Source organism: Natator depressus, chromosome 4 (genome assembly GCF_965152275.1).
Source record: "Natator depressus isolate rNatDep1 chromosome 4, rNatDep2.hap1, whole genome shotgun sequence".
In the NCBI taxonomy this organism is placed as follows: Eukaryota; Metazoa; Chordata; order Testudines; family Cheloniidae; genus Natator; species Natator depressus.
Window position 1 is genome coordinate 41,331,749 of NC_134237.1, and position 15,841 is coordinate 41,347,589.

The 15,841-nt window shown below is 41.7% G+C and overlaps 1 protein-coding gene across 2 annotated transcripts in view; it reads left to right on the plus strand.

Moving 5' to 3' along the window:
• Positions 1-15,841, plus strand: part of AFG2A (AAA ATPase AFG2A) — a 305,716-nt gene that overhangs the window by 83,279 nt on the left and 206,596 nt on the right. For both annotated transcript variants that reach the window (XM_074950826.1, XM_074950828.1), the window contains exons 12-13: positions 105-158; positions 606-685. In XM_074950826.1, the coding sequence (XP_074806927.1) occupies positions 105-158; positions 606-685 (134 nt within the window). The remainder of the gene's footprint in view (positions 1-104; positions 159-605; positions 686-15,841) is intronic.

Sequence of the window (15,841 nt, forward strand, 5' to 3'; positions counted from 1 at the left end):
TGTTTTATGCACAAAATGCTGTGTGAGAATATATTGATAGTGACATACCAGTAAATGAAGTTAGAATGATAATTTTTAAAAACTGCTTTCTTCTGTTTGTGCAGGGACCTGAATTGATGAATAAATATGTTGGTGAATCTGAACAAGCTGTGAGAGAGGTAAGAAGATGCGAGTTGCAAGTCAGGGCCCATTGCATGTTGTGCTGGATGTGTGCTCGTTTTTCAAACTTTCCATGTTAATAATACATTGTCTGGTTAACCTTAAGCTTTCAAAAAAACCCTAACCAAACAAAAAAACCCACCTTCTCTTTGACCAGAGATTTTGAGGCAAAATGAAGTTTTTTGGGTTTTTATTTGCTTTTTGCTTTTAGAAAGTTAGTGGGGTGTGTCAAAATCAGGCTTACAGTGAAAGTTGCTATTGAAGCTACATTATATAGTATGATGTAACTTAGCTCCAAAGTAAGCCCAATTTTAAAAAAAGGGCCACAAGATGTTATTCTTTGCCCTTTGCCTTTTGGAGTTCGAACAGGGTGTTCGAATGCATGAGTTTTGTCCAGAAATTCCCCCCCTCCACCCCAGTAAACTATTTTATTGTTGTTTCTCTAGATCTTCAGGAAAGCCAGAGCTGTGTCACCTTCCGTTCTTTTCTTTGATGAAATAGATGCCTTGGCAGTTGAAAGAGGGAGGTAAGGAATACTTTTACAAAAATACTCAATGTTCATTTCTGTTCTGATAAGTGACTTTAGAAATGGATTTGTTGAGATCCCAGGTTTATTGCCTTTCTATAATTCCACATCATATGTGTACCCTTTTCAAGTAAAAGGAGGTCGGTCCTTCATCACTGCCAGTCCAGCATATTCAAGCTGGCATCTGAAGGCAAGGTGGTAGTTCCTTCCTTTCTCACATCATTACCAGTAATAAAGATTCTACAGACCAACTTCATATCCTTCAGTTCCCTTCAATGGCAGGGATCTGGACTACCTGCTATTTAGTAACAGGTCTTGTCCATTGCAAATCTCTGATTGGGTTCAATTAATTAATTTTTTATTTGTCTCAGCGCTATTGCATTACAATAGTATAAGGCCTCAATCCTGCAAAACACTTGAACATATGCCTGAATTTAAGCAGGGGAGTAAGTCCATTAAAGTCCAGTTGAAGTGCTTTGCTGGATTGGGGCCTTGATGAAATGATTTTGAAGTATCTATTGTCCTTAATGTGTAAAGTGAAAAAATCCTGTGAAGCTGAGCAATAATGCTAACAATCTTTTCATACCATCTTGCACTAAATCAAAGGGAGTTCAGAAGTTTTTCCTGCTAAAGAAGGATAGCAGTTTTCAGTTGGTGTAATTTACTTCCTTATTTCAGTAGAAATAGTATATTTTTTTCAAATGTACCTACTTCCTCTTATAACTTAAGCTTCTGCAATTAGACTTGCTATGGTTTAAATTTTTTAAAACAATTTCTTCTCATTAGTAGTCTGTGCGGTACTTGTTGCATGTTACCTTCTCCTTATTCATACAAATCCAATCCACTTACTGGGAGGAACTTTTATTATGACAATTCTAGCCCCAAGTGTTGCCAATAAGGCCTAGTCTACACTTTAAACTTATACCAGCACAGCTATGTTGGTCAGGAGTGTGGGGGGAAAAAACACCCACCCCTAGTGACATTAGTATCGACAAAGCCCCCAGAGTAGATGCAGCCATACTGACAGAAGAGGGTTTCTGTCAGCATAGGTAACATTGTTCAGGGAGGTAGTGTTACACCTGTGGAAAAACCGCTTTCTGTTGGCATAAACTGATCCACTCAAGGGACTCTGCCAGCATACCTATACTGGCATAGGCTCTCTAGATAGTGTGGCAAATTGCTGGCACGATTATGATGGGTCCCGCGCTTCCTTTTCTTGTGTGGGGGTTCAGGATGCAGTTTCCTGCCCCTAAACTAGGGTATCTACTGTCCCGCTAGTAACCCAGAGAAGGGTAGTGGAGAGGGAGGGACCCGGGCCCGCCCTCTACTCTGGGTCCCAGCCCGGGGGCCCTAGGGATAGTGGCAAACCACTTGAACTAGTGCTTCCTTCCCCTGGGCTACTTCCCTCTCCTTCTCTTCAGCTTGTGGGGCTTCCTGCCCTCTCTCTGCACAAGCTGGGTGTCTCTTTACCTAGGGTCTTGGTCTTCTTCAAGCCAGCCAGAGCACGTCTCCAAACCGCACTCTGTTCCAACTCCTCCAAACCACACTCTGCTCCAACTCCTTCCCCTGGCTGACTGAAGCAGGGGGTTTTTATCAGGTGACTGGCTTCAGGTGCTCTAATTGGCTTCAGGTGCTTTTAATTAATCTATAGAAACCTTTCTTCCCTCTACAGGGAATAAGGCTTCTCCTCATCCTGGGACTTACATATCTCTCCTAGATCTCTCTTCTGCTGCCTTCTGGCCATGATGTATCACAGTAGACATAACCTAAGAAGAGGGAGAAGTAGCAGGCTCTGTATCCATACCAGTTTCTGTAGAGGATACCAGCAAAATGGGAAGACAGGGATAAAAGATGTCAGTGGGACTCTTCAGCAGTTTCAATACATTGTTTAGTGTGTGGTGGTAACTTGTGTTGAATACAGCTGTATTTTAAAATCATTTACAAATAAATCCTTATTTTCTGCTGAAATTTTAAAAGTTGACACATTGTACAAGGCTTCCCCATCAGTTTTCCTCTCAATGTATAATTTCTGCAACTAGAAAATTTGTAAACTTTCTGGAAATGTTAACAGTACTCTAGTAAATCATTAGAATCACCAGCCTGCTTATCACAATAGATGTAGCAAAAATATGTCTTGGAAGAAAGCCAAAATAAGAAATCTACCCATGATAGAATTGTTAATGTTTAGAAACTCTACTTCAGCAAGAAGAAACTTTTTTTTGAAGAATAAAAGTAATTTTTTAACCAGCCTTTTCAGTCTACGCCATGAGGCTCTGAGGTTTTCTGGATTCTTTTAGGGGGTAAAGAACCCAACTTCTCTTACCTGCAGGGGGAAAAAAATTGCCTTGGGACAGCTTGTTGAAATATGTGGATTGACCTGCTGTAGTCATGTTATATTGGAGACATCTGTTTTTGGAGCTTTAAAAAGAACAGGGTGGGACACACAAATATTTCATTGTAAAATCTGAAGCAGATGGGAGGTAAAATATGTAGCAGAGTTCTCATAAAATTCATCTGAAATTAAACAATGTAGGAAACCAGACAAGGCACTTATTAGAAATAGCCTGTTTTTACAGGCTGATTTTGCACAGTAGGAATTTGCAAGTGCATTAGAGATGCTAATGATTTGCAGCCTCTGGAGATCCATTTCCTGTGCTATTACTAACCATGCTGAAGGAAACACCTGTTTATGTTGTCCCCCGCTTCTCTGTGAGTTGAATTGTTTTTCTCTATCTTGACAGTGCAGAACACTATCATACAATTTTTTTGTAAAGATTTTTTTCCTCTTTTTAAATTCTGTTTACAAATTGTCATATTTGTTGACTCCATTTGTATAGAAAATGAGCCAGATCCATGCAACTTGGAGGCAGGTAACCTCTTCTGGTGCTGGGAGACATCTCTATGGGAGAAGTATATCTCCATTGACAGACATAGGGAATCATAAACTGTTATGGTAGTTTTTTGAATAGTTAAGTATTCCATTTGTGGATACTATTTTTATTAAGTTTGTCTAACTAATCCTCACAGTACAACTAATTAACATTCTCCCCAATTTATAGATGAGAAAATTTCAGGCAGAACTACTGACGTGACTAAGGCCAAAAGCAAGATGCACTGTTAGAACCGGGATTAGAATTTAGAAGTTCCTGGCTTCTGTCCCTTTGTTGAGACTATTAGACAATGCCTCACATAAATATGATTGCCCAAATTAAGATACGTAGTACTGCAATGTTACTGCATCTCACCCATTTGCACATTGCTAATCCAGAATCCCGTAATTTAATACACAGTCTAGCATTCTCTCCCTACGGTGGTTCTTGGTAATTGTTTAATATTACAGCGGAGTGCTGTAGAATGCTCCTTATTAAGACTGCATTACCTTTACAAAATATACTAATGAACAAATGCAAAGGAAGTAGAGAGAAAAACAACAAAAATATCAGGCTCTGGAAGGATTGAGATTGAGTTTTAAATATATATCCATAGGCACATATGAAGGGGAGGACATAAATCTATAAATACGTGAAGGGTGGAAACAACAAGGTTTGGGAGGAATTACGGAGGACATTACAAGTGGTTATGAGTAGAAATAATGAAATTAAGAAAGGGAAAACAACTGCTGAAAAACTGTTTTTTGACAGTGAGATCTTGCATGCTGTAGAACAGGTCACATGGGAAAGGGGTGCAGTTTGTTTGGCACATTTCAAACAAAACTGGACAAACCACAAATTAATGTACAACAAGGGCACTGGCAGAGAGAAGGACTAGATGACATCATAGATGTTTTCCATCATTCCATGGTTCTGACTAACTCTAGGTTCCATTAGCTAGTTATGTTTTTCTCTAACTTCTGTAAAATGGTGTTATGACTGTTTGCAGAAAAGACTATGACATTAAGGTCAGGAACACATGGCTGGTCCAGATACAACAGTGAGCAAGGAATGTTTTGGTTCCAAGTAATCCTTTCCCCTTTCAAAGCTTAAAACTCTTAACAAAGTGCGTAGCTGCAGAGAATTATGGGTACTTGTTGTTCCTTGGTATCCGGACTATGTAAAACCTAATTCTTCTGACCATTAGAGGTTGCCTACAGGAAATGGCTTGATAATCAGACTTGAAAGTGATGAATGAACATGGCTCTGTGTAAATGCAGCACAGACACTCTGTTTGCCTATTTTAAGAAATCTATGTTCTTTGGAAATGGGTTATTGTTTATATGTGTAAATTTTTAGGATTTTTGGGGAATAGACTTATTTGTTCCTTTTCTTGCTTTTCTGAAGCAAGGTAACTTTTTCCCCTTAGCTGCAAAATCTTGTAACATAAGACATAAAGCATTGTTGGCTGGAGTAAAAGACACTGTTAAATTCCTTTTTTTAAAAAAGATCCATGCTGTGCAATATAAAATCCGAGGCTGAGATAGTAATTAGGCTGGCAGTCAGGTTTTTTGGGCAGGGGTGGGCTGATGAAGAGAAGGAGACCTCGGTACTTCTTAAATAGCAGCCCATCCAAAGAGTAATATAGCAATGATATTTGGGGGACATACGTTCCCCCCCCCACCCCACCCCGTGCATAGATTACATTAAAATGACGAAGCCATGGTGGGAAAATAAATCTATAAATTTATAAGCCACAGTTTTCAAACCTATAGATTTCAATGGGAGCTTGGATTGCTCAGTATCTCTAAAACTATGCACTCTATTGAAATGCCAAAATATGGGTTTAGAATCCCAACTTTAGGCATGCAGGTTTGAAATTTTTTGTCCTAGAGGAAATGAATCTTCTGTTTACAATGAGTGGCATCTCTGGTTTTAATAACGAGGGCTGTGTAAATCTTCTGTCTTTAAACCAAATTTGGCTTTAGCACAAACACAAATTATTGGGCTTGCAGAAGTCCCTCGGTGAAGTCTATGGCCTGTATTATGCAAGAGGTCAGATTGATCAGAATGCTACCTTCTGGCCTTAAAATGAATGAGCTGGATGTGCGCAGGGCAAAGTGCCCTAAAATAGGTTAAAGGGTCCCAGCAGAGAAGTCTTCCTGTGTAGGGTGAATGTCCAGTAGCACACAGTTGCTGGAGTTGGCACAACCCCTCTCATCTGCCCCAATGTCCCATTATTGGTGTAAAAGGATGGGAGGAAGCCTGGTAGTGGAGGGGAGAGGAGGTGTGGAAGAGCAGAGCTTAAGTAAACTTGAACCTCTGCTGTTGCAAGGGATGTTCTGCCAGCAGCGTAAGTTTCTGCAGGACCTCTCTTGCTTTAATTTACCCTGGGAGTGGGTAGCCCTGAATGGGGAGAACCTCAACTGATTCACTGCCACTACCATTTTCTAGCACATCTAAGCTGCATTTGGATGCTGTGGAAAATCCGGGCCTTTGAATCTCTGGCTGTTATTGTCTGAACTCTTAATACGCTGGAGTTAGCTTCAATTTAGGAAGAGTGGCTGGAGAAATAGGTTGGCTCCTCTGAACTGGATTTCTAGCAGAACGAAGGTTCCAGGCCTAATGAGGATTTGTAAAGTGCTAAAGTTTTATTTTTTTTTTAAATAACTTTTTCAGAAAATAGGGCAAGAGTTTACTTTGGAATAGCAATATTTACAAGCTGCACTGTCCACATGCTGTTTAATGAACGTCTGACACCTGTATGTACTCAGTGAAGTTAGCTGCTAAAGGCTCTTGTCTAGCATAAATACTCTATTATGAATGCCATGTCTTAAATATTCTTTAAGTAAATTTCACTTCTAATTTTAGCAGACTACATATTTTTAATTTTGTAATTTGAGCTCCCTTTTCTCTTGAAGGCAGTAGGAGCTTTTATTGACGTGAGTGGATTGGACTCCTAGACCCTGACCCAATAATAATTTAGCCCATGAGTAGTTTAACTGACTTCAGTGGGACTACTCACATGTGTAAAGTTAAGCATATGCTTTAGTGCTTTCAGGTTCAGGGCCTTAGTTCTTATAAATGTATTTCTTTTGGAAGAAAAAGGAGACCTAATTGTATTTAGAACCAATTAAATATTTTAGGCTAAGTTTATAATCCAGCTGGAAGTACATTGGCATTGTATTTAAATATTGATATAATGCATGGCTCTAAAAGTGAAATCCAGACTAGTTATTCACATTCTAGTCTGTAGTACTTCCAGATTAAACTTTAGTTGCTTCTATGGTAGACATGATTGATTACAGTTTTCAACTTGATTAACTTTCAGGAATGCACAGAAGGAGAAATGCTGAGGAAACGGAATGAAGGGAAATGGAAAATGTACTGTGCATCAGGTTTCTTCTTTTAAGACAGCTGCAGTGCAGACAGAATAACAGAATTCTAAGTGTTAGCATCTTCCTGTTGTGCCTAGGCATTTGCAGCACAGATGGGAGAACAAGGTTTATAGTCTCCCCTCAAAACACATGCCACTACTCTCATGCGTAGACAAGGACATATAAATGGTCTGGGTAATATCTTTTGGCCAACCACCTAAATAATTATGAATTCAGTGTGTATGTGTTTGGGGTTGATCCATTGGAGGGAGGTCTGTGGGTATCCTTCTGCAGGAAATTCTAACGGCTATTTGGTGCAGCCTGGATCATTTCAAAGGCAAAAACTTAGCTCTGCAGGAACCAGCTATTGCCTTTGTGTATACAACTCCAAAGTAATTCTTAAAAAGGATAGTTTCTGTAAGTGTGCATGTGTATATACAGTGATATGTACACAGACATAATTGGTTTTATATTTTAATGTAACTTTTAGAATTAAACTTTTTTTCCGTACATGGTGTTCTTTCCCTTACCTTTCCTCAGTCTTTCTTCTATTCCCCGGCAATTTTCCTCTTCCCTGTTTCTCATCTCCCCTTTCTTCCTCATGCTGTCTCACTATTTTTCCCTTCTGATTTGTTCTCTGTCCTTCCCTTTTATTTTTCTGCCCTCAGCCCCTTAGAAAGAATGTTTTATCTCTTCTCATGTACTTTCTCCCTCTCCCCAAACATATCATCTTGCCCCATATCCACTCCTCTTTCACATGCATATATGTTTGCTCAGCACCACCTCAATTCACTAGCTCTCTTCCCAGTCACACACCACTCCAATCCACTCTTTTCCCCTAACCACACTTGGTGAACTGCCCCCAACCAAGACACCCCCCTTTCCAATCCAGTCTGTTTTCTCCCTTCCTGGAAAATGCATTTGGTATTCTGTCATCTCCCCGCACCACCAAATGCTTTCTGTGCATTTCCCTATGCCCTGCTCCCAGCAAAATCCATCCCGTGTATGTCTCTTATTTCTTCACTCATTGTCCTTTATAATATCTTTTGTGGTTGAGCTGAGGGAGGAGTGCTGGGAGAAATCTGATTCCCAGATGTCTCTGGGGAACAGGAAGGCTATAGGGAGCACAGTCTTCTTCTCCAGGCCAGGGAGACAAGAGGCAAAGTTGTTCACAGTCTCTCAGAGAGAGCAAGCACAGGCAAGACAGCTTCTGTCCAGGAACAGAAGGAGTGAGTGACTGCCGGATGCTCTTCCCACTCTCCCTCTCCCCACGTTGGGGTGGGGGTGGGGGTGGGGGTACAGGAGAGAGTGAGTGGTTTCAGGGCTCTTACTCTATTTCTCACTAGGAGGAGATTGGATGGAGGGAAGGTTAGCAGCTCACAATGAGAGGGAGCTCTGCCTGCTCTAATATGAGAGCAGACCGAGCCAGTGGAGAACAGCTCACAGGACCCATTCTGTACCAGCTCATTGACCAGAGTGGGCCTGTACAGTTGGGAGAACTCTCAGAAATTTGAAACACAACACTGTGAATTAGGGAGGGTGTAACTCTGACTTCCCTTTCCTTGGTAAGTTAAATTCAGTCCCTGAAGAGTAACGTGCATTTTTGCAGGGCCTTTTTGTTTTTCATGGTTTTATCCCTCTACAACGCGCTTTCAAACAGACTCTAATGCATGGTTTCCTTCCCCTTTTCCTGGATTGCTTCGCTAACTCCGCCAAGTAACTGATGAGAGGTTGGCGTAAATGGAGAAGATACATATGTACACAGACGTTCATGAAGCCAAAAATTTAACCCAAGCGCTGTATTACATGACTTGCCCAGGTTCTCTCCTTTTGAGTCGTCTGCAGTCGTGGGAGAGGGGGAGGACAAGGATGCATTACAGTGGGTACTGCCTGACTATAGTTGGGTAGATAACGTGTGTAAGTAGTGTCCAAACAAAGGGTGTTGGTGGGGGAGCGGGAGAAGGGTTAGAGTTATGACCCTCTTTTGTAGCTTTGTCACCACTACAGCCAAAGCAATTGCCTGTTTTGAAGGAAGATTTCTTATTTTAACGCTTGTCATACACTATTTTTTGATTGGCCACAATTTTAAATTGCTTAACTTGCAATTAATTTACAAACTATCAATTATAGGGTTTTCCATAGAGTCCATCACATTAATATATAAACAGTGGTCTGACTTCACTGTTGGCCTAATTGACAAACTTGAGTCGAGTTGTGCCTGTGTATGCCAGATGTAAATTTGGCTTAATATTTCTAAAAGATAATCAGTAATAATCAGTTTCAGTAATAATTACACACAATTTTGCTATGCATCTGCTTTGTGAGACACCTGATTTGCTGTGGGTGGGGTGGGGTAGGGAATCATTTGACATCTCTGTAGCACAGTTTCTCCATTTCTAAAATGGTAGTAATGTTTACTTTGACGGGATAATGAATGGATGCATGGAAATTATGTTGAAATCCTTGAATGAAACGAGGAGTCCGGTGGCACCTTAAAGACTAACAGATTTATTTGGGCATAAGCTTTCGTGGGTAAAAAACCCCACTTCTTCAGATTTATGGAGTGAAAATTACAGATGCAGACATAAATATACTGACACATGAAGAAAAGGGAGTTACCTTACTTACAAGTGGAGAATCAGTGTTGACAGGGCTAATTCAATCAGGGTGGATGTGGTCCACTCCCAATAACTGATAAGAAGGTGTCAATACCAAGAGAGGGAAAATTGCTTTTGTAGTGAGCCAGCGACTCCCAGTCCCTATTCAAGCCCAAATTAATGGTGTTAAATTTGCAAATGAATTGTAGCTCTGCAGTTTCTCTTTGAAGTCTGTTTTCGAAGTTTTTTTTGTTGAAGGATGGCTACTTTTAAATCTGTTATTGAATGTCCGGGAAGATTGAAGTGTTCTTCTACTGGCTTTTGTATGTTACCATTACTGATGTCCGATTTGTGTCCATTTATTCTTTTACGTAGAGACTGTTCAGTTTGGCCAATGTAAATGGCAGAGGGGCATTGCTGGCACATGATGACATATATCAAATTAGTAGATGTGCAGCTGAATGAACCCCGATGGTGTGGCTGATGTGGTTGGGTCCTCTGGTGTCGCTAGAATAGATACAGGGACAGAGTAGGCAACAGGGTTTGTTACAGGGATTGGTTCCTGCGTTAGTGTTTTTGTTGTGTGGTGTGTAGTTGCTGGTGAGTATTTGGTTCAGGTTGTGGGGCTGTCTGTAAGCGAGGACTGGCCTGCCTCCCAAGGTTTGTGAGAGTGAGGGATCGTTTTCCAGGATAGGTTGTAGATCGTTGATGATGTGCTGGAGAAGGTTTAGCTGGGGGCTGTACGTGATGACCAGTGGTGTTCTGTTGTTTTCCTTGTTGGGCCTGTCCTGTAGTAGGTGACTTCTGGATACCTGTCTCTCTCTGTCAATCTGTTTCCTCGCTTCCCCAGGTGGGTATTGTAGTTTTAGAATGCTTGATAAAGATCTTGTGGGTGTTTGTCTCTGAGGGATTGGAGCAAATTCGGTTGTATTTTAGGGCTTGGCTATAGACAATGGATCGTGTGATGTGTCCTAGATGGAAGCTGGAGGCATGGAGGTAAGTATAGTGGTCGGTAGGTTTCCGGTGTAGGGTGGTGTTTATGTGACCATCACTTATTTGCTCTGTAGTGTCCAGGAAGTGGATCTCTTGTGTGGACTGGTCCAGGCTGAGGTTGATGGTGGGGTGGAAATTGTTGAAATCCAGGTGGAATTCTTCAAGGGTCTCCTTCCCGTGGGTCCATATGATAAAGATGTCATCAATGTGTGCAAGTAGAGGAGGGGCGCAAGGGGACGAGAGCTGAGGAAGCATTGTTCTAAGTCAGCCATAAAAATGTTGGCATACTGTGACGCCATGCGGGTACCCAAAGCAATGCTGCTGACTTGAAGGTATAAGTTGTCCCCAAATCTGAAATGGTTGTGGGTGAGGACAAAGTCACAAAGCTCAGCCACCAGATGTTCTGTGGCCTCATCAGGGATACTGTTCCTGACAGCTTGTAGTCCATCCTCGTGTGGAATATTGGTGTAAAGAGCTTCTACATCCATGGTGGCCAGGATGGTGTTTTCAGGAAGATCACCATTGCATTGTCGTTTCCTCAGAAAGTCAGTGGTGTCTCGAAGATAGCTAGGAGCGCTAGTAGCGTAGCGTCTGAGGAGAGAGTCCAAATAGCCAGATAATCCTGCCTTAAGAGTGCCAATGCCTGAGATGATGGGGCATCCAGGATTTCCAGGTTTATGGATCTTGGGTAGCAGATAGAATACCCCTCGTCAGGGCTCTAGGGGTGTGTCTGTTAGATTTGTTCCTGTGCTATAGCAGGGAGTTTCTTGAGCAGATGGTGTAATTTCTTTTGGTACTCCTCAGTGGGGTCAGAGGATAGTGGCCTGTAGAATGTGGTGTTGGAGAGTTGCCTGGCAGCCTCCTGTTCATGATCCAACCTGTTCATTATGACTACAGCACCTCCTTTGTCAGCCCCTTTGATTATAATGTCAGAGTTGTTTCTGAGGCTGTGGATGGCATTGCATTCTGTACGGCTGAGGTTATGGGGTAAAGTGATGCTGTTTGTTCACAATTTCAGCCTGTGCACGGCTGCGGAAGCACTCTATGTAGAAGTCCAACCTGTCATTTTGACTGTCAGGAGGAGTCCACGCAGAATTCTTCTTCCTGTAGTGTTGGTAGGAGGGTTCCTGTAGGTCAGTGCACTGTTCAAGTGGTGTGTTGAAAATATTCCTTGAGTTGGAGATGGCGAAAGTAGGCTTCCAGATACAGACTAACCCTGCTACCGCTCTGATACTGGGCATCCTTGAATGAAAGGTGCTACAGGAAACAGAAGTGTCAATTGTAACCATATTCTGTTGCTTGCATGAATGTTATGACCTATGTTTGCAAGGCCAGTAATTTTACTCAAGAGCTGGAGATGTTTCTTGAAGTCCTAGCAGTGTTTAAGAAAAAAGGGTCAACTGTAAATTAAGGGCCTTATCCACTTTAAAAGCCGTTTTTCTTGACAAATACCTTAATTTTCATTGTGAGACATTACTATTCTCTGGGAAGGTATTGCCGCCATTTTATTTATTTATTTATTTACTAGCCGCTATGCTATTGGAGTAAAATTTTCTTTTAATACTGTGGAAAACATGGAACTTCCGAAGCCATATTTCATCAACATTTGTGAGGGAAGGAAATAAAACAGTGAGACAGTTAATTATGATCATGGCAGTTGGACTGAAAAGACTGACTTGGCAGGTGCTTCTTGCTGACAGTTTACCCCTACAAAGCCCTGACAGAAATGTCAGACTCAATAAAATCTTTCAGACAGTGTGAACGGAGTGATTTTTGTGTGGGAGTGTGCTGGCAGGGGTCTTTGGTATTTCAGGAACCCTTTACCTCAGTAGCTGTTAGCCGATGGCCAGGGATGTTTGGTGAGGTGCCAGCTATGCCCGTTTATACCATCCGTGACTTTAACCGCTAGGACGCACTGTCCCTTCGCGGCGGGCAGCCCGGGCTAGGCTGACGGATGCCCCAAGGTCCTAACCACCCGTGACTTTAACTGCTAGAGCTCAGAGCTCCTTCGCAGCGGGCAGTCAACACTGACTGACAGGTGCCCCAATGGCAGCACTAAGAGCCTCTCCACACCTGTGACTTTAACTGCTAGAGCTCAGAGCTCCTTCGCAGCGGGCAGTCAGGATTGACTGACAGGTGCCCCAAGAGTTTGCCCCGTGGAGGCGGCACAACTCAACGCTAGGCTCTTAGTACTCTCACCTAATGGCCAGGCTTTATAGCCAAAACGGCTGAGGTTCTTTTAATTGTGTTGGCTGCTTTACAGTAAACCAGAGAAACAAGTCAGGCTTATGCATAAATGGTTACCAAAATTTATTAAACTAGATTCTAATCATGTGGTTACAAAATTGCTAGTGTCTACTTATTTAAGTGTAGAGATGTTACACACACAAACAAGTTACAAAACTGAAGCTACAATCCCAAAGAAAGAAAACAAAGTATAGAGCTCTATTTCAAAATATGTGTACACTAAAGATAGGAGATCAGGTGTGGGTGCTTCTTACCCTCCTTGCATCTCTCGATTCCAGCGGTGCCAAGCCAGGATCGGTCACTCAATTCCGCGGAAAGACGAATAAGGGACAAGGCTTAGGGACCCTCTTAGCTGCAGAAGCCTTGGGAGGCTGTCACTTATCTGACCAGCAGATAGATAGTGAAAAGCACTCAAAAATCATGGTGCTGTAGGTCCCCTACTTATACCTCTGTACTCCTTTATTCTCTTTCTCCTTTCTATGCTAAATTGGGGCTGGTCTGTCGGGGTGACGCCAGCTCTCGCAAGAGTAGTTCACACTTGCAAGGGAGAAACAATAAGTTTCGACTACTGGACACTTCTTTTATCAGGGTAAATATTTTCCCACCTAGGATGTTGGTGTGTGTGCATCATGCTGTTTTAGTAGGGGCTAAGAGCCATGTCTGTCACAGCGCCTCTGCCTGCTGTGAGCCCAATTGTTGTATACGTTCCCCAAGGCACATTGTCGCAGCACACCTGTGCTTCTCACAGCTTCAAAGGCTGTGCTGGAGTGCCCTGGTGTTTTGGCTCCCGTGTGTTTCCAGCAATGCTGGTCTGAGGGGGGGGGCTGGCTGTCTGGCTACAGTAGCTTATAGAGAAGTTCAGAATTCTGGTCTTTTTGAGCAGATATTAATTTTTTGATACCAACTATTTTGTTATGTCAATGAGTTTTACGTTTGTGTCCATGTTAAATTTTTTCCTTCCAGTTCCAGTAAAAGAAGTAATTTGAGATTGCCATTTGCAGGAAGATTTTTAAAGCTCATACCTTTCAATATTTACTTTAACTTTTTTGGTAAAAAGACTAAACTTTTATGTAGGTCTTGTCTAATATCATGTGGTAGATACAATGGGCCAGATTGTCCCCTTCTCCGCCCCGCCCCCTCCAATGAAAAACTGTGGGAAACTTTTCCCATAGAAATCTCAGTGATGATTCCCATATAGAGATTACCCTACAGCATGCTATTGGGTGGAGGGGTTCACCTATGTATGGTAAAACCTGTGGGGTCTATCCCCTAACCTGGTTATCTCCATGAGTTCAGGGTCATCTGTGCTGAGATGCTACCCTTGCCCATGGCAGCCCTCTCCAACTTCTCCCTGGCTTCCCAGCAGTGTAGTCCCGGTGGATCTACCTGAGAGTGACGTAAGCGTTACATTCTCCTTGAAATCCATCATAATCAGTGTTCAAAACCTGGCATGGTCAGCGCACCGGTTGATACTTCACAGGTAGATAAGTTGAATTCCATGTTTTACTTTAGTGCTCTGCATAAACATTAAGTTCCATGGCACATCTTGTCAGAGTAGGTGGTTCTCCTGGAGTGCCCTTAGACTGTTCTGCAATATCCTGGCTGACTTTGTGGTGCTCTGTACTTATTTGCCCAAATCCTGTTCACTTTACCCCTATGATCTTTAGTAGGACTATTCATGTGAGTAAAGTGAGAAGGATTAGGCCCACGGTTTGTGAATTCAGATGATTTGAGATAAATGCCATATAAAAATGTAAATTAGTCTCTTAAACCTCATTTAATTTGTCAGAGAGGTGTCATCTGTGAGTCTGAGCACAGATCCAAGACCAGGAACTGCTGACTTCTAATCTCAGTTCTGTCACAGACACTTCTGTATCTTGGGCAAGTCACTTAGTCTCCCACCACCTGTAAAATGGTTACAAAAATATGTATCTACCTCATGGTTTTATGATGAGGGTTAATTTGTTAATGTTTGAATGGAATTGTTATAAGTGGTAGGTGGTGGTATTTATTTTGTTGTTACTTTACCATTGTTTTTTTTTCTTTTCAGATTTACTTTTTTGTCCCATGAGTGGTGTTATGCTTTCTCTTATCAGCCTACTGCAAATATAATTTACTGTGACCCTAAATCTGTTTTCTTTGAAGTCAGTTGCAGCACTGTCTTCTGTGAGAGCAGCATTGGCCCTTTGTATGCAGAATAGTAAGCAGTCATTGTTCAGTCATTTTTCTGGAAAGTTGAACAGCATAGTCACTGTTGCTGAAATCCGTTGAGCATGATGTAGTTCTCTTACTGATTTAAAAAAATGTAGTCGAGTTTGGCCTTCAAGTTATGTGGCAGCTTCAGGATACTGTATTTAAACCAAATAAGAGGAAACAGGAACTTCATAATTCTTACAGGTATCTTCTTTAGGTGCTTAAAGCATTATTTTGAGGGAATAAGTAGGTTCTTGGGTTGATTTTAAGACGTTAATCCAAAAGACACTGGTGAAGCTTTCTTTTGATTTTCTTGGAATTTACCTTCATTGAGCAATCCTTGTCTTCCACCTTATCTACTACATTACGGTCCTGATTCTGCAACTTCACTTTGTTCAGGGTTCCTGTACCAAGCCCCACTGAAGTTGACGAAGTTCTGTGCAGGCAAACTGCTGAACCTGATCAATTTCAGGATCAGGGCTTAAGTAAATTTCTGAGTTAAAATGTTATATGCTGTATTCTGCAAAACTACTCATTTTAGATCAATCCTGCAAACACCTCTAGGACTAAGGGTCTGTCTGTGTTTTCATTATGAATGCTTGTTTACAAATTTCTGTAATGAGCTGGACCTTTAACATCTCATTTTGGGGGGATATTTCTTTTTAAATTTTAAAAAATCTGTTCAGCTTTTTAAGTTTAAGAAGTGGAAAAAATAAATAGCAGATGATTATCCCAAAAATAGCTTCCTTTTTAAAAACTAGTTATTTAGCCTTGGAAGGCTCAGCTTGGAACTCCTCAGCTTGAGGTTCAGCTCACTTATCTGATGCTGGGTATGGAACCCTACCTTCCCAAATGCATTTCTTTCCTTCCCCCCTTCAC